Source organism: Sander lucioperca, chromosome 3 (genome assembly GCF_008315115.2).
Source record: "Sander lucioperca isolate FBNREF2018 chromosome 3, SLUC_FBN_1.2, whole genome shotgun sequence".
NCBI lineage: Eukaryota > Metazoa > Chordata > Actinopteri > Perciformes > Percidae > Sander > Sander lucioperca.
This window is the reverse complement of record NC_050175.1, coordinates 22,874,499-22,893,695: the sequence shown is the minus strand read 5'-3', so window position 1 is coordinate 22,893,695 and position 19,197 is coordinate 22,874,499. Positions and strand designations below refer to the sequence as shown.

Genomic DNA, 19,197 nt, shown 5'->3' with positions numbered 1-19,197 from the left:
CGTACAACCATAAATCCGCTTTAAGTCAGCCACAGCTGAGGGTGCCCAGACTCGTGCTGTTGTCAGACCCAGGGGCGGTTTATCTAATAAATAATACTGTTTGATAATACAGCTCACCTTCCTCTATGGATTAGAAGGGATGCAAAATGTATTGCAAAATATACACAAAAGTATTGTGAGGGAAGGCCAAAGTAATCAGTAAATAAAGTCCCACTATAACCCTTTGGGGCTATGTATTCATAGCCCCAAAGGGTTATAGTGGGACTTGACAGGGACAATGAGCTAATCTCCTGTTGTAGTAAACTTTTGGGATTTTTGACTGTCTCTCTTTAACCCGAGCATGACCAAATACTGTAGTTCAAATGCAGTTATGAGCCACACCACCACCACTTTAGAGCCGTGTTTTTAATTAATAATTCTTTCTCAAGATGGCTCGCTGACTCATGCTGCCGTATCATTAATTGAAACTTCTGGCTGCTGTTCATTTACTTTGTCTGCTCCAGGGTTCACTCTCTGGTCACTAGCTCACAACGCTGTGCAGTGCTAGTGTTTTAAATCAGCACAAATGGGAAATTTTGACAGCTAGTGTGCCCGCTGTAAACAGGGCCTGAAACAAACTTGGCTTTAGAGGGTCATCTTTGATCCATTGAAAGATGCCTGGATCAGCTGACAATATTCATCCTGCTGAACAATATTTACTTAGTTGACAGTTTATTAGGTACACCTATATAGTAGATGTAGATGTGGTGCTGTTGGACTGTATTGCATTATGCAGAGAGGTGTTTCTGTCAGCCTAAACTCATTGATAGAGCTGCAAACATCAATCGATTAGTTGTCAACCATTAAAGTTAGACATTCTCTAAATTCCAGCTTCTTAGATTTGAATATTTTCTGGTTTCTTTACTCTATGACAGTAAACTGAATAACCAAGACATCTGAGGACATCATCCTGGGCTTTAGGAAACACCAATCAACATTTTTCACCATTTTCTGACATTTTATGGATAAAACAACTAATCAATACATTAAGAAACAATAAATTAAGAAACATAAATAAACATTAAGATATAATTGATGTAAGTGAGGTGGATACCATAATAGAAACACCTGTCAGTAAACTGCAATACAATTCTACAGCACAACTGCAGCCTCCAAAATGATCATACACCTCTCTAAAACAGTTTCAACAAAACCTGAACATCACAACCATTTATGATGGTAGAATGTATTGCATAACTTGTGTATTACACTGAATTTGTTTGAGCTAGGCATACCTGATAAACTGGCAACTGAGTGTGAAGTGGAACGCAGAATGCTAAAGTTTACCACCTAGCTTGTCACAATTGAACTGCACTATGTCAAGAACTTTTAGAATTGTATTTGGCTCAATTATGTGAGTTTAAAGCTTTTCATTTGGTGTTGTGACAGTATTACGTACTGTAGGCCCACTTTCAAATATAGGCTGATTATAACATCCTAATTTTTATCAGGAACCTACGCCAGTCTTTTCACAATAAGCACAGCGTTTTGAAATATAACATGTTTGATGCTTCCATTTTTCACATTACAGTTTGTAGTTTTGTTCTATCCAAAGTAGTATGATGTTGTATCTGTTGCGATAAGCATTGTTATTTTATTTATTATATATATCATTTCAATTGCAGTGTTCGCGTACGGTGCTACTGGAGCCGGCAAGACACATACTATGCTAGGCTCGCAAAATGACCCTGGGGTCATGTACCGCACCATGACAGAGCTGTTCAAACGCATGGATGATGCCAAGGAGGAGAAAGAGTTTGCTGTTGCATTCTCATATCTTGAGGTGAATATTTGAATCTTTATTGTTTTTCTCTTTGTTTTGTTCATGTTCATGTTCATCCATTTGTTCAGGACATGTTAATCTTTTGTGTCCAAGTGGTTCTCAGACTTGGACTCTTATCCCTTACAGAGCCTTAACCTATTCATACATCTTTTTGATGGATTTGCAGCTGTTTGCCGTTATATTTGTTTTTTTGTTTACAGGTTTACAATGAACAGATCAGAGACTTGTTGGCTAATGCAGGCCCCCTTGCAGTCAGAGAGGACAGCTCTAAAGGAGTGGTTGTTCAGGGCCTCACACTTCATCAGGTTAGTAGCAACATGCATCATAGAGCCTATTAAAGGTAAATACTGGTGTCATTGCAATATCAATTTATTACAGCCTAATTTAGGTTTCCCTCAGTCATAATGTAATGCTTTTAATTAGAAAATCATATTTTCCAAGTCTGGAGATTGGAAATTGGGCTCCCCTGCAGCCACTGATATTTAAAAATGTACTTCCGGTTTTAAGACATTACTAAAAGATAGTGTGAAGGTGAGAGATAGCCCTCAAAACAGTCGCCTCTAACTATGACAAGTGTAAATGTTAAAATTCAGGGACATTTTTTTTCTCTAGCAGCTTCCTCTCTCTTAATAAGTGGAGGTAGGGTGGAAGAAAACATTTTGAATGAACTTAACTTAAACTTTGTAACTGAGAAAATGCTCAAATGCGCAAACAAACAAATAAAGCTATTACTTTTATTAAAAATACTGTCCATATATTGTTATTATTCTATAAAACTGAGCAACGTATACAAACAATATAATTAGGGCTGCAGCTAGCTATTATTTAGCTATTATTTTAGCTAACTATTAATTATTTTAATAATCGATTAATCTGTCGATTATTTTTTCGATGAATCGGATAAAAAAACAAAAAAGCATTAATTTACATCAACTCAATACATACATACTTGTTGTTTTAGTTAATAGCTGTGTAAAGGTAAGTAACTCAAAGAGCAGATACAGACAAAACACACACAAACACTCACACACACACACACACACACACACGTTCACTTGAAGCTTATTCATTAAATTATTACCATCATTGTAATAAGTGCAAGTTAAGTTCATTTGTACACCACATTTAAACACAGCTTAAGATGACCAAGTGCTATAAAAGAACTTTAAAATGAAATTAAAAAGTACAACACACAACAAACAAATATATATGTCAACAATAACTGATATGGGACAAAGCACAGAATATATACATGACAATAGATTGAAAAATGAATAGGCCAAAAAAGGCGAGTGAATAAAAACGTGTCTTTAGTCCTGCTTTACTACTGTTATTAACGAGCTAACGCTAGCTTGTCATGCTAGTCAGCTGGATAACGAGTAAACACCACACCAGCACCAGAAGAGAGACGTTACGTTCCTCACTTCAAAACGGAACAAAAGTAGGATTCTGTAGTGACTTTACCCTGCTGTTGAACTCCCTTCCTCCTCATCAAGGACTCCAACATGTTTACGTTTTAGGTGCTGAATCATCACCGTGGTGCGCCTGTGCCATGCCATGTCGCGATTGCTTATCTTGCAATTAACGTTTTTGATTTATTTAGTGTGAATTCTCCCACACCTTGGATGACTTAGGTCGTACTGATTTCTCTGCCTCCGCCATGTGTTTCAGAACAACGTTAAGGGTCCGGTCTCTCTCCGTATTTCCTCTACCCCCGCTCTACTCTTTTTTCTTCTCTTTCGCTCCACGCCGCTCCGCACTCAACTCAATTGCAATCTCCGCGACTGAGTGGCGTGTCACGCGACACAACGAATCGATAATGAAATTCGTTGCCAACTTTTTTAATAATCGAATTTTATCGATTCGTTGTTGCAGCCCTAAATATAATGTTGAGCATCCTCACTGTTCTGTTGCTGTGGTTTGCAAATACACTGTGATGGTTCCAAATGGGGCCTTTTACTGGGTCACACACCATCTTTACATTGTCTTTTCTTTTTGCTTTACAGCCCAAATCTGCAGAGCACATTCTTGAGGCTTTGGATTCTGGCAATCGCAACAGGACACAGCACCCCACTGACATGAATGCCACCTCTTCCCGGTCCCATGCTGTATTTCAGGTATTTCAAACCAGTGTTCCAGAAATTCCAAGGCGTACATAGGCTCTAGCATTATGTCATAACATAAGAACATAAAAAGACAGTAATTCACAAAAGAAGAAATGCAAAATACAAAAGCTTAACTGCAAACTGTTCCCACGCCTTAATTTCAAGTGTGCAGTTACTAATGTCTTCAGTTACTAAGATAATAAGTATTTGAAGTATCTTGTTTTACTATGAACATCTAACAATGCATTACCATTTGCTTCTTGATACTCCTTAAATTGAAAGTTGTGTATTCTTTTTTTCAGATATTTTTAAGACAGCAGGACAAAATCGCCAGCCTCAATCCTAATGTCTGTGTCGCCAAAATGAGCCTGATTGATCTAGCAGGCTCAGAGAGAGCCAGCGCCACAAACGCCAAAGGGGCACGTTTGCGGGAAGGTGCTAACATCAATCGCTCACTCCTTGCCCTAGGAAATGTTATCAATGCTCTTGCTGACCCAAAGGTAAACACATACCCTACATTTACTATAGATAACACACAAAGGTTTGAAAAAATACATACAAAATTATCCAGAGTAGTATTTATTCATATTGTTGTGAATGGTGATCATATCCATGTAATTGTAATGAATGTTCTGGTCATAAAATAGTCAAGAGATGTATGGCAACATTTTACAGGACCAATCTATGTTGCAAACACTGTTCACATTTTTCAAGATCATTATGTCCCAGTACCAGAGTGCCCACTCATTCCTTGAAATACTTTCATTTTCTTGTGGTCTCGTTCTAGTAATACAGAAATCAGGGAAAAAGAGAAACTGGAAAATGTGGTCTTCTTTCAAATATTTAACAGTGTTTCACATTTTTGGTTTTGCTGGGAGCAGTCTGTCAGATGCCTCAGTGACAGCTGGAAGTTAAGATTAGTGATCTGTTCTCAAAAGAGTAAACATTCAAACTGTGTTGTGTGCTTGGTGTTGTTTTCTCACTCACATAACTCAGAATGCACCGAAGACACCTCTTGGTTAGCGAAGACAGCTGCGCACAGCAGCATCTGTCAGACTGTAGAAACTGAACAGTGTTTGGTTAGCTTGGTAACAAATAATTTACTACTGTGTTGTGATTCACTGCCTTAAAAAAAGTTAGAATAATGATTTATTTAGAAACTTTTGAAATAATGTTACATGGCTTTACAAATAAGGTAAAATCAAGCAAGATTCAACAGTTTAAACCAATAAAAGTAATAAAATACACACCAACATTAAACAAATTAACAAGTAAACAGACTTCAAAAGAAAATGGCAAAGAGAAAAACTGTATTGATATATTGTATAGTTTGGATGTGGTATTACTAGGTATTCACTCTATCACCAACTACAGATGTTAATGCCATGTTTACAGACAATTTGACAAAGAATTCACACACATTCACAACACGTTTTAAAATGTATTCCATGTAGATTTGTCCAGACAGTTCATTGCAGGCAGTGTACAAATATAGTGAATGTGCAGAGTTTCTTTAATTATGTTTTGTATTTAGAATAGTTTTTATGTTTGTATTTGGTCAGCAAATCATATAATGCATGTGGAAATTTTGCGTCACGTTCTTCAGATTATGATGGCTATAGGTATATGAAGTTCAGCACTAGCCTCCGAAACGGAGAGCCTGGGAAGTGGAGAGTCAACTGAGTATTATTTCATTCCAGTTGCATACATTAACCTGTCGAGCAGTCTTCTCATTTTACACACCAGTCTCAAGGAACACAAGCGGGCCACATGCATTTAGGAAATGCTGTGCAAATGTACCACGGCCATGTTGAAATGTGATCCTTCTTCAACAGCTTACTTTATTCTTGCCTTAAAACTGTCGAGTTAGTATTATACCCTGCCCTGTTGCAGTCATGGACTCATATTTTGATCTACTCAACCTACAACGCCCACCACAAGTCCCCACTCCTTCCTCACCCTATCCCTATGGTTATTGTTGCTGCAGTGTTTACTGTTGGCAGACAAGGAATTCATGTTGCGGCCATTGTTTACAGGAAAGAATGTCCCCACTTGTGTCTGGGCTGACATGCCATTCGTTTGAGTGAAGGAGAATGTCTGCTACTTCTGTTTGGGCTGTTCAGTATGTCATCCTTATGCTATGCCGCACAGAGGTTTTTGTTGTAAGTTGTTTGCCTTAGGCGATGTCCAAACCATTGCGAATACATTTGACGCAGCATCCTTTCTTTCCATTTTGGCCTTCCATGCACACAAGGCCAGTGTTTCTCACCCACCAAAAAGGGGCTTTCTGAAAATGTGGTCCGAAGTGGACGAATTTGATTGTGCCAGTCTTGCTTAATGGTGCATTCAGTTTTCTGTGTGTGTGTGTGTGTGTGTGTGTGTGTGTGGTTGTGTGTGGTTGTAGGGCTGGGCGATATGGAGAAAATCAAATATCACAATATTTTTGACCAAATACCTCTGTCGATACCGCAATGATATTGTAGGGTTGACTATTGGTGCTTTCACAAAATATTTACACAATGAGATTTTTGATAAATAATTATCAGTAATGTGGATATAATGACTAAGTGGGTAAAGGCAAATAATAAAACAGTTACAACAGTCTGGTAAGTTCAGAAAATGACATCACTTTACTGTAATGCAGCCTATAAACCAGGAAAAGACAACACTTATGCCATATTACGATATCATGATATCCAAAATCTAAGACGATATCTAGTCTCATATCACGATATCAATATATTGCCCAGCTGTATGTGGTTGTCAGCATTTTAAGATGTCAGGTTCCTTGCAGCATTGTTAAAAAGTTGAAAAAGAGCTGATGCGCTAAATGGGATATGGAAACGCCTTTGCCAAATAAGTTCTGACGTAGCGAACATTTAACTAAACTCACATGACTGATCAGCTGTTTCTGCTGTTGATGTCTTCCTGGATAATTCAATAGCGTATCTTTGCCTCCGGACAGTATGAACATAGCCATTACTAACTCACGTGAAAGGAAAATTAAAACTTGCTGAACCAGATTCCTAAAGACTTCTCCATTATAGTGCCAACTATAGCGTTGAAACTATGCTGTAGCCTAGTTTATTCGCACCAAACCAGTTGATGGAAACACCTAAGTTGCATTTCTTTTTGCGACATTTCAAAGGTTCGCTTAAAATTCGCTTGATAATCCCTCCATTCCCATGCCGCATTTCCACTAAGCAGTCCAGTTTGGTCCGATTCAGTTTGTTACACATTAGAACAGTTATTTTTGCGTTTCCATTGTCATACTGAATGTATACTGAAAGTGTTGATGGACACCTGGCTGAAATCGCAGGGGGTCATTTTACACTGAACGTTTGATAGAGTCCCCTTGATTGACCAGACTAATGGAGTCAAAACAAACATTTGAGTTTATTTTTAGATGCTGACTTTGCTAAAAGAATACGTTGGAATGCCTGCTCTTATTAAAAGGAGATTTTCCAAATTGGCACGGCTATCCTGAAACTCCCTGGACCTGAAAACTAAGGTCTTTGAATCCAGATGTAGGCTTAGGCATTTTTCCAGTAAGAAGTGCACAGCTGCTAACCCCAAAAGAGATCATTTTACACTCCATTGTTACTTAACTTTAATGTGACTTTCTGCAATCCCAATACCCACAAGATTGTGACTCAGCTAAGCAGCTGTAGTCGATCTAATGCCATTATTCAAGACTGAGCTGTGTTCACAGACCAGCTGCAGAAAGACTTCAGACCAGTGTTGTGGATGGCCGTTCCCTGTTTTAACTATAAAATGAACACTCCATACTGAATTGTGTTACCAGAGTTTATTGGTCCCCACCAAATAGTGTAATATGACGCTTCTCTTGTGGAACTTGTCCAGATGAGGAATGCATAGTAAGGCGCACCTCACATTTGTGCTCTTCTGCATACCACAAAAATAATGCACTTTTTCTTTATTTAATTTTGTTTCATGTCACGTCTGAAGTATTCAATTCTGTATTGATTCTGTATTTGTTCATTTCAAACATTCATTTTATGCATTTTCTAAGTAAACTCAAAGAAACCACGAGTATTTCAGATTTTCTGAGCTGCTTGTTTGCATACACTTAAAGTAAATCCAAACGTCAAAAATTGTCTTATTTCTTTGGCGAATGTTATCTTTTCTCATTTGTTTCAGAGTAAGAAGACTCATATACCATACAGGGACAGCAAGCTGACGCGACTACTTAAAGACTCCTTGGGGGGCAACTGCAGGACGGTTATGATTGCTAATGTTAGCCCATCATCCAAGTCATATGATGACACCCACAACACACTGAAGTATGCCAACAGGGCCAAGGAGATTAAGTCCTCGGTTAGTATTAAATGTATCATATTGTTTTTCATTGTTAATGGTTCTATAACTGATGTGTTTCTTGGCCAATAGATGCAAGAATTCCTTTTAAATTATTAAATTTTTCTCTCTACCCTTACCTATCAGCTGAAGAGCAATGTTGTAAGCCTGGACAGTCACATTGGCCAGTATGCAGTGATATGCGAGAAGCAACGGCAAGAGGTAAAATGAAACAACCAACACTACCATGTTCATTTTTTCTTAAATCCAGAAAATCTCCATATATTTTTTATTTGAGATTTAAAATTTCTCATTTGAACAGTCACCATAATAACTGCTACTGTATTTCAATTTTTGTCTTATTTCTTCTTTTTTTTTTTTTTTTCCAGATTCTACAGTTGAAGAACAAACTAAAAGAATATGAGGAGAAGAACAGGGTGCCTGGGGCTTCTAACATGATCACTTCCCAAAATCAAGCAGAGTTTAAAAGGTAAGCATGTACATAAGTGGGATTCAGAGTGTAAGCTGAGACATATAAGTAGTTGTTTCTTTACATATCAAACTCTTTTATTGTAAACATTAGAGCTGCAAAAGTGTGTCGATTAGTTGTCAACTATTAAATGTATCGCCAACTAATTTAATAAGCGATTTATCAGTTTGAGTCATTTGTTATGGGGGAAAAAAATCCAAATTCTCTGATTTCAGCTTCTTAGATGTAAATATTTTATAGTTTTTTACTCCTATGACAGTAAACTAAACTGGGGGTGTCTTTTGGTAAATTGATTGGATGGTCTCGCTATTCCACTTCCTGCCTGGCTGATTAAAAGCCCTGCAGCTCAAGTGAAAATAGACCTGGCGCATATCTTTAGCGGAGCGTAGAGCCACTTCACGCACGCTTCTGGGACATGCCATGACGTGGCTGGTGGAATATCAATCATTGAGTTAAATGGCCGCAATTGCTCGCGGGGGTTGCGGCACCTCCGGAACGCGCCCGGTGGAAAATATGGGTAAGGTGTTATTAGGCATGGTGGTCCAGGTTGTAGAATCAAGAATGGTATTCCAATTGACTTTTTTTATGTTGTTTCTTTATCTATCTATTTATGTATTGTAATTTATAGTACAATACATGTTCCAAAGTGGAATGATGAGTCTTTTATTGTATTACCTCAATTAGTAAACAATTGCTTACTTACAGTTTACATGCCGACAGTGGAAGCCCACACTTTTATATGGCAGGTTGAAGGGAGGGTTTGTAAATCCACCATACAGGCCAAAACATATTACTAAAAGCGGTTGAAAAACACACAGTGCGGGAGTCTGGGGTGTTGATTCTCAGTCAGTGGGATCAGTAAAACTAGCATCACTTTTGCAATTTTTATATTAAAAATATCGCTTAATGGAATAATATGAGGTGATAACACTACAGAATGCCTGTATCACATGTTCCCTTCAACAGTTGTGGCTGGAAAGTATTTGGATAGTCTTCACCCTTTACATAAACAAAATCCCAAAGTGCAAATGTGGTTTTCAACCAGATGCAGCACTTTCAAGGTGTGGTGCACCAGCAAAATGTTGCTGAAATAGAAGCAAAGCAACTTTTTTTTTTTTTACACAAAGCAGTTCTACTTGCTTTAATCGGTAACTCACAATGTCAGAGTGGCTATCGTTAGTTAAAAAATGCCAGCTGCTGTTCAATTATTTCATTATATCACATGCAATGCATTAGTGGTGTTTTTGACAGCTGACCTACCCAGAGTGTACTGGAAACAAGGTGTCAGAATTGATGAGCCAATGCCACTTATTAGGGGTGTGATGAGACACTCGAGATTTTAACACTATTTTAAAGAAAATTTCAATTAAGAAATATGACTGGAAAAATAGTCTTTACTCAGAGAACCAAGGTTACAACGTAACCAAGCGTTTCATTGCAGCAGTAAACAAGGTAGTAGGCTGCTCTTGTATTGATTTATGACCATTTTAAGACAAGGTGAGAACGTTTCTCTTTGTTAAATATCATTTAAAGTAAAGTTAGATTTTGTTTTCTGCTTCTGACTCATTTGGAAAAAAAAGACCGAGAGAAAGAGAGCGATCTGCGTGAGCCAGCGCCACACTAAACTGCACGCTGCAGTGTGTGTGTGTGTGTGTGTGTGTGTGTGTGTGTGTGTGTGTGTGTGTGTGTGTGTGTGTGTGTGTGTGTGTGTCGGGCACGAGTGAGAGAGAGAGAGCGGCCGTACCCTCTATCGTTCTAACGCTGGGTTTTAGGCAGCTTTTTACAATTGCAACTCCGCTACTGCTCTGCAAAAGTGAACTCAGAGTCAACTTTGGGGCAGGGGATCTTCTATGCTAATTTAGAGGTCCAAGCCAGACTCCTCTTCAAAGCCAAATGTATTATAAGACCAACAAGGTTAGACTGGCTGCTGCTCTGCACCTGTGACCGATATCCCAAGACAATTTTTACCTTGACGAGAAGTCTCGTCACATTTTCGTGGGGACGAGATCTCGTCACACCTTTACCACTTATGCTAAATTGCTGATAAAAACCTTGATCATTTCCCATACCCTGTCTTGATCAGCTCACAACACTCCTAACTTTTTTAAAACTTTTTAAACAACTTGTTTAAAAAGTCCTATGAAATGCGTTCCCGTGTAATGGGCACTGTAATGGCAAACTGTTACTTCCTGGAAAACTTATAACAGTCTAATGTCCCTCTGTAAAATTGTCTTTCAAAAGGAACTAGTACTAATACTGTTTCATGGAGAGACATTCAAAGAAAGGAAATATTTCTTCTTTTTTATTTTATATCTTTTGATGTTATTGTTTAAGAATTAATACTGCAATATTGTGCCAGCACCTAAGTAAGAATTTTAGCTCTGCAGCATACCAATATTTCAATACTGAAAAAACTCTGTAATTAATTGAGCTTTCAGAAAAAAGAGAGAGTACCTGCCACAAATATACACTATCTACCACTGTGTATTAAAGTATACTAGTGTTTGTTATAACTGCTATAATCATCATTAATTTAACTTTCTTTTCTATCTTTTTTATTTTGTTTTTTAACATAAATCAGATTAACCACATCCCATCTAGTCACCTTGTTGGGGTATTTGGGGCGGGGGACAAGGAAAAGCTGAATGAGTCTCACTCCCACACATTTCATTCACTGGCATCAGAATTCACAACTCGCAGTGAGAGGCTCTGAATAGAGGCTGCACGCTTCTCACGCTATTAAAAATTCAGCAGTCTAGCAAGGCCACGATGTCTCCTACGTCACTGGAGTTACATTGAAGAGTGCAGTCACATTTCAGTGACAGCTCTCCAGTCTTATTTACCTGCATGCCTCTCCTGTCTCTTCTCCTGCTTTAACTCAACCAGACAGCCACTTCAATATCACTTCAACTCTGTTCCAGGAATACATATGCACATCATATAGCTAAGAATATCTTTGCAGCTCAGTCCGAACAGAACAGGCATCTTGTGAAAGCTCTAGATTATATGAAAAGGTTGATGTAATTGATTTATTAAGTATATAATAACTCAAGCCTTAACACATTATTAATTATTTGTGGGGAATAGCGATATTTGTCATGCAAACATTTGATGTAAAAAAATGGGTGTATTTTTACATTATCATTATTGGCTGTATTTTTGTATTTAAACTGGGTTCAATGTCTTGAAAAAACTATTAAATATCTCATGGCTTTAGTAGGATACATTAATGCACGAACAAGTGGTTTGTAAGAGCTCTTGGCACATCAATTCATATAAATTTGCTCCTTAGGCCGGCTTCACACTGGGTGCGTGGCGTGAGCGTGTCAGCTGCGTGGCGTGTCCATTTTTATTTCGGCTCCCATATTAACCGGTTAGAGCTTGCACACTGCCTGCGTGAAAACGCATTTATGCTAGAAATAGAACCGAGGCCTATTTTTCACGTGACACAAATTTAGTTGAATAAATGCCTCTCTGACAGTACCAGCTAAAGGTGAGCCGTACTGCTGCACAAAGACACAGCTTATTAAGGCTATTGTAAGGTAACCAATTCCATTCCACGTGTGCCTATTTATCTACTTTAAGGGGCCAATTCATACATTTTAACTGTGAATTACAAATATGTTTACGTTATGAATCACAGATTGTTCCTTTAATTAACCTGCTCTCTTGTTTTAATGAAATTAGATGGCCAATGTGGTTTTAGACCATTTTTACAAAGTTTGACATTCATTGACATTCATTCAAATTACCTAAAGAGCCCTTTTAATGCAAAGCTTGTAACATTTGATCATCACTCTTTTCTCTCTCTAGGGTGTCGGAAGCTCTGCAGCAAATCTTCTCGCACCGTGCCCAAATCAGGAAGGAACAGCTGGATCTGGAGAGACAACTGAAGGAGAATGAGCTGCGCCAGCGGTACAGTGAGGAGGACAACCTGCAGGTCCAATATTTCTGTGCCAAAGAAAAGACTGAGAAGGTATCTGATGCTTACGCTGCTATCCACAGATTCCATCATCCCCTACAGAAAAACAGCTGCTGAGTCATCATTTCACTTCTCTGTTCTCTATAGTTGTCTTGGCCTCTCATTTACGCCACTACAGGATAGGGTCACTGTTCCCAGCTCCTGGCTCCTCTCTGCCTTTTGAGTCCTATTGTTAGTCCCAGCTGTAAATGCCATATTAAGTATAAAAAGTGAAATTTCCAGACATTTTGGTACCAAACTTTGTAGAATGGTTCACTGTCATCCAAAACAAACTAAACTGTGGGAACAAATTGGTGCTAAACCATCTGACTGCATTTTAAAACTTTTATTAAAAAATAAACATACCTAGCGTTAGATTAACCTCTCCAACCTCTTAATATTTTAGATTAATCTGAATTAAAGACTACATACACAGTTAATAGTGTATCATACTAATACTAGCGCAAACAATGGGCGATTCATAACATGATTTAAATGACGTTTGTTGTTGTTGTTGTCGCTTTTGATAGGCCACATGTAAGCACGAGCGGAAGATTGCTGCCTTACGCACTCAGCAGCAACACATTCGCAAACGTTTAAAGGAGGCAGAAACACGTTTCCTGGACAATGACGGCTGGCTTCATCGTGCCGAGAATGATATTAAGCTGCTGAAGTCGAGTGATCAGACCTCAGAGGTAAGTAGAACTAATTGGCCCATTTACTGGTGCTTAAAAACAGTGTTGAGTGCAGAGTGATTGACTGGCAAATTTGTGTTTTTGTTGTGACTTACAAATTCTGTAAATTGATAAGTATATAGACTTTTCACACTGTGTGCTGTGCCACACAGTGTTTTCTTTAATCATTTTTTTTTTTTTTTTCACAATTAAAAAAAATTGAACCTTCAATTTTGTAATATTGCTGAATGTGATTTGTAAGTGCTAATTGTTGAAAATCCAATTATCAGATTAAAAAAAAAAAAAAAAAGTGAATTGCCTAAAGGTTTAGTATAACCTTTTATCTTTTTTATTACAACAATTGTGTAACCACAGTGCTTGTAGCCACTGACATTGGTGAGGGAGTATATCAGTTCTTGCCAGACTTTGGACAATAGATCAGTAGAGGCGAATAGTAGAGTAAAATTAGAAACTAAATAACATTGTGGACAAAACTTGACAGGATGAAATAGTTTGTCATTGTAAGAACACAAATGAGCCTGATTAGATATAGTGAAAAACTTCACAATGTGGGTTACATCCTTCAAAACTAATCACTTGGTGTTTTTTGTTTGTTTATTTTGGAAGGTAGGCTGTGTCTCTACTGGTGTCGTGACTGTCTTTGTTTTCTTCCCATCTGTTCTCCAGTAATTAGAACCGTGCTCATTTTATTTCTCCAGCTCACTCGTGGATCACTGAAGAGAATAAATCAATACCCTTTACTCATCCCTCACACAGCAGCCAGTTACCTAAAACCATGTCCATGTTATTTTTTTTCTTCTTTATCCTTTTTTCCAGGAACTGACCCAGAACCATGACGCACCCACCGGTCAAATGTTCTCTCTGCTGTTGATTCGTAGTTTCTTTACGTCAGAGTCCTTTTTTTCCCTCCTCTCCCTTACCCTGAGCAGACAGCTTTTCTGATGAAACATGGATGAAAACAGAACTTTGCATCTTCTCTCTAGTATCCTGACCCCCCCAACCGTCTTTTGTTTCTTTTAATTCTGCCCTCCCGAGTGCTAAATGAATATGCTATTATGTTAGAATTGCTATTGCCTTATCATATCATTTAACTCACTTCTCCCTCTTGTTAAGGTGTTAGATAAGGACCTACATTGCCACAGACTGGAGCTGCAGGTTAATGATCTCAAACAACACATCAAGCAGATGGTCGAGCTCACTGCACTGCAGGATCGGGAGAACAGGCGTATGCAGAAGTAGGTTGACAATACCTAAAACCAATTCTTATTGAATTAACTATTACTCAGTGCAGCTGAAGAAATTGCTTTCCACCTCACTGTATCTCAGGGTTTTCCTGGAAGAAATGTCTCAATAATATTTTTCCATTGCATTTCAGAATGGTGAACCTCTTGCTGCCAGCTTATAGCCGGCACTACTCTGCGTTGCAGGTGGCTGGGCAGGTCACAGCTGCAGATGAGATGGAGAACTATGAACTAGAGCACCTTGTGTTGAGGGAGAGAGGCGTGGTCTGGGCAGACCAGGAAGTGGTGGGGCAACAGCTGAAAGGTGAAGGGATCGGAAAGGAGTCACAGGAGACAAATGAGGTGGGCCGCAGCGAGTTGGCACCTGTCTTGTCTTTCTCACATCTGCTATACCACCAGAGTAGCCCCTGCAGTAAGTCATCATACTTTTATCATCCTAGTAGGGTAAATTATAAGTATTTACTAATAAATGTCAATTTTCTTTTTTATTAAACAATGATTTGTTTAGTCTAGAAAATATTTCATAAAGTGAAAAACGGCCATTAAATCACCCGAAGTGATTTCTTGAAATTGCCTGTAAGTATTGAATAAATAATGATTTTATTTATTAAGAGAAAAGCAGGAAATCCTTACATTTGAGAAGCTAGAACCAGTGAATGGCATTTTTCCTACATAAATTAATTAAAAGATAGAATTGTCTGTCGATTAATCCACAAATTATTTCAGTGTTACAATGTACTACCATGTAGCCTGTAGGGTTGGGTACCTTTCACATCTGAAATCAATCTGATTTGATACTATAAATAAAATTGAATTGAATTGAACCAATATCAGTACCGATACCGGTACCTGAAATTTGGTTCCCGGTACCCAACGGTACTTTTTTCAGTACTTTCAATTCAATTTATTTATAGTATCAAATCTCGAGACACTTTACAGATAGAGTAGGTCTAGACTAGGGCTGAACAATTTTTGAAAATAATCTAATTGCGATTTTTTTCCCCCAAATATTGCGATTCGATTATTTTTTTTAGCTCTTTGTCTTTTGTATTATTCAACAAAGAATAATAATATAATGTATAGTATGAACACACAATTACACACTAGACAGTTAAATAAGTAAAAATATACAATATAGTATATATCTATATACACACACACACACAACAGTGTATTTTTTTTACAGTGCACAGAGAGGAGCTGCCTCCAGCCCCTGGACCCCCATATCTTTATAACGGAGCTAACCGCTAATCAGAGCTAATCGTTGCCAACCGAGCCTTGAGTTCTGTGTGTCTGTATCCATTAACTGCATGTATAGACTCAAGCCCGAATAAAACCCTTAATTTTATTAAAATGGCTGTAAAAGTTTTAAACTACAACTCAGAGTTGTTTGAATGACAGAAATCAGCTCAAAGTACGGCGTAGCGTTAGCGTGCTAGTTGATGCTTTCTCTGCGGAGTGCAGACTGATTTGCTCTCGCGAGTCATGTGACCAAATCGCAGCCTTTGCGATTAGGAAATCGCGTTTTAACATATCGCGATATTATCGCAAATGCAATTAATCGTTCAGCCCTAGTCTAGACCACACTCTATAATTTACAAAGCCCCAACAATTCTAGTAATTTCCCTCTGTAATTACAAAAAAAAAAATATTTCAGTTGTAAAAATAATTCCAAATTAAATTGAATAATTATTCAACTTTTATTTGTATATTATTCTTTTTAGCCTGTTTTATTTTCATCATGACCGTTTTGAATTGTCTTGTTGCTAAAAGGTGCTATAGAAATAAAGTAGCCTTGCCTTACAACCTCAGCCTGTCAGTTAGTCCCCAGGGCATAGAAACCACTGTTGTGCTTGCTTGTCTCACAGGAAGTGTAGCGTCAACAGCACCGCAACTGCTTTCGGCTCGCCATTAATATCCTATCACAGTGAATGGTGTCTGCGTGAAGTTTTGGAAACCTGTAACTACACTTGAAACCACTTTACCGGCATTGCCGTGACTCACTGTGACTTCAACAAAACTGCAGAGCCGACATAGTTTGCTCCGTATCCACCTCTGTCTGTCTGTCTGTCTGTCTGTGTGTGTGTGTGTGCGTGTGTGCGTGGGAGCTCCGCTCTCTGTCAACATGCAGAAGGGACAGATAAGCTTACGCGCTCTCAGGTACCGAAATTTGGCATCGTTTGATTTTACGTGAACCAATACTCGGTAATACCGACGTGATTCGGTCGGTACCGGTAAAAGTACAGGGTTCAGTACCCAACCCTAGTAGCCTGACTGGTAAGATTTTGTGTTCATTTTGTCACCTATTTTTAATTTAGGCTTGCCTAATGTCCTTGTTAGTTTTAGTCATATTTAGTCATTCACATATCTTTTTTTGTTAGTCAAGTTTTAGTTGACTAAAAGTCTCGTCATTTTAGTCTAGTTTTAGTCAAAAGAGAACTCAAGGTGTCTTAGTCAAGTTTTAGTCAAAACATTTTAGTCTTTTTTTTAAATAACAAATTATTTCTGAGATTATATCTTATATAACCATTTCAGTCAAATAGTTATATAAAAATAAAGTATATAAATATCGAGCCTCTTCCTTATTTCACCAGTAAATTCCTGTTAAACGACAAAAACAACCACTGGATGGGAAAAGCGTATTTTACAATAACTTTGAATGCAGCACGAGGCTTGCGAGTTTCAAGTGAATGCAACATATGTGTTGTTTTTCAGACAACAACAGCAGCAGACTGTCGTACGTCTCGGTGTTGGAATCCTACACAGTGAAATACAGACAAACTTTTACACCATTTAGCTGTCAGCATTTTAACAGTGTTTGATCCAGCTGCTAGCTAACGGTAGGCTAACGTTACCTGCTGCCAAGTGTAGTGTTAACTAGCGTCCCGTGCAGCGATGTTTCGGTTGCCTCTAACAACCGTTTAGGAGCATCAGAGAGAAGCGCAGGCATTTAAGTGGCACCTAAATAAGGCACCGAAATCCGCGTTGCTATATGGTCCGGTAGATAACGGTCGTTAAGGCACCGGGTCTCGGTACCCAACCCTAGTAACAGCTGAATATTCTATCTCATGATGAAAAAGTAGAGACGATTGTAGACGAAAATGAAGAGAGATTTTATTAGTTTTTTATTTTATGCAAAACATTTTAGTCTCGTCTTTTTTCGTCAACAATAATGCATGTTGCAGTCTCGTCATCGTCTCGTCTTAGTCATGGAAAAAAGGTCGTTGACGAACATATTTAGTCTCGTCTGACAAAATTAACACTAGTAAGATTTCACTTTGGTTGATGAATACAGGAAGACCTGACCATAAAATGCTTGACAAAAACATTAGATGTTGCCGTAATGGGTGCTTATAATGAAGACATTTACTTGGAAAATGTCCATTCAATGTTATGTTATAAATAGCAATTAAAATGATGCACCACAGCTCCTAAATAAATTAATTGAGAATCACCAGACCAAAAAAAACTGATGTGCATTCATTATCTTGTGCTAGTGAGAGGAAATATAGAGAAGGTGTCATTTTATGGGGAGGCAGGTTGCCCCAATAATTACATATAAATGATTTGTCTCCCTCAATGAACTCCATGATGTGCATGCGACGTTGTCAGTAGCGAGAAAAACGAAACCAATCGGTGCTGCCTACACCGAGTTATCCTCCTGCTAGCGTTAGCACCCAACAGGCTTAAACAGGGCAAGTTTTAAACGTGTTTTTAGCCTCTAAACATGCTCGAAATGCCATTACAAGTGCTTAGCCATGTGCAGTTATTCCTTCCAAGGGAACACAGCGAATTTGACTGCAGTAGATGTGACAGAAAGCCATAAAAGTTGTGTTAATCCATACCTCTGTTTATTTCCTGGTTTATGGTGAAGCCCACACTAGTCGAATGCCGATCTCATACAATCCAATATTCCAAAATGTATTTTTTCCACAAAAACAAAAAACAAAAAACGATTTGCCGAGGTTCTTTCCATAGTAACGCGTATGTATCAACAAGCTGTAACCTGACACCACAGTGGAGCGAGCAGAGCTGCAGTTCAAGAGTTCAACAGCTAGGTAACCTAGCAACGGCAGCAGGGGGAGGAGCTCACAGAGCTGACAGACGGAGCTTGGAGTTAGATCAGGACTAATATGAGAAAATGGTTTGAGTTTGTGCCTTTCCAAATTGCAGCAACCAAATGAAGAGATATTTGAGCTTGAGATTTCACCGTCTACCCCTCCGCAATCGGGAGATTTTACAGTTTAAAATCATGTTTAAAACATGCCCTGTTTAAGCCTGTTGGGTGCAGGAGGATAACTCGGTGTAGGCAGCACCGATTGGTTTCGTTTTTCTCGCTACTGACAGTATTCCTAATTTACAAACAACAGAGCTACGGGTTGGAATCGACCGGAATTCTCCTTTAAGGCCCTGACACACCAAGCAGACAGCCAAGAACTAGTGGCAACGAAAGGAAGATTTTTCCGTCTCCTACAAGACTACAGCCGATGGCCAAGTACCACATACGTTCCAGGGCTCCAGACTAACTTTTTTCACTAGGAGCACAAGTGGCCTCCAACTGAAAAT

The 19,197-nt window shown here is 38.5% G+C and overlaps 1 protein-coding gene across 2 annotated transcripts in view; it reads left to right on the top strand.

Moving 5' to 3' along the window:
- The window catches only part of kif18a (kinesin family member 18A), a 42,959-nt gene that overhangs the window by 4,285 nt on the left and 19,477 nt on the right, over positions 1-19,197 (top strand). For both annotated transcript variants that reach the window (XM_031324161.2, XM_031324160.2), the window contains exons 3-13: positions 1,665-1,822; positions 2,023-2,127; positions 3,829-3,939; positions 4,230-4,427; positions 8,089-8,265; positions 8,392-8,466; positions 8,634-8,734; positions 12,548-12,710; positions 13,226-13,390; positions 14,504-14,625; positions 14,766-15,043. In XM_031324161.2, the coding sequence (XP_031180021.1) occupies positions 1,665-1,822; positions 2,023-2,127; positions 3,829-3,939; positions 4,230-4,427; positions 8,089-8,265; positions 8,392-8,466; positions 8,634-8,734; positions 12,548-12,710; positions 13,226-13,390; positions 14,504-14,625; positions 14,766-15,043 (1,653 nt within the window). The remainder of the gene's footprint in view (positions 1-1,664; positions 1,823-2,022; positions 2,128-3,828; positions 3,940-4,229; positions 4,428-8,088; positions 8,266-8,391; positions 8,467-8,633; positions 8,735-12,547; positions 12,711-13,225; positions 13,391-14,503; positions 14,626-14,765; positions 15,044-19,197) is intronic.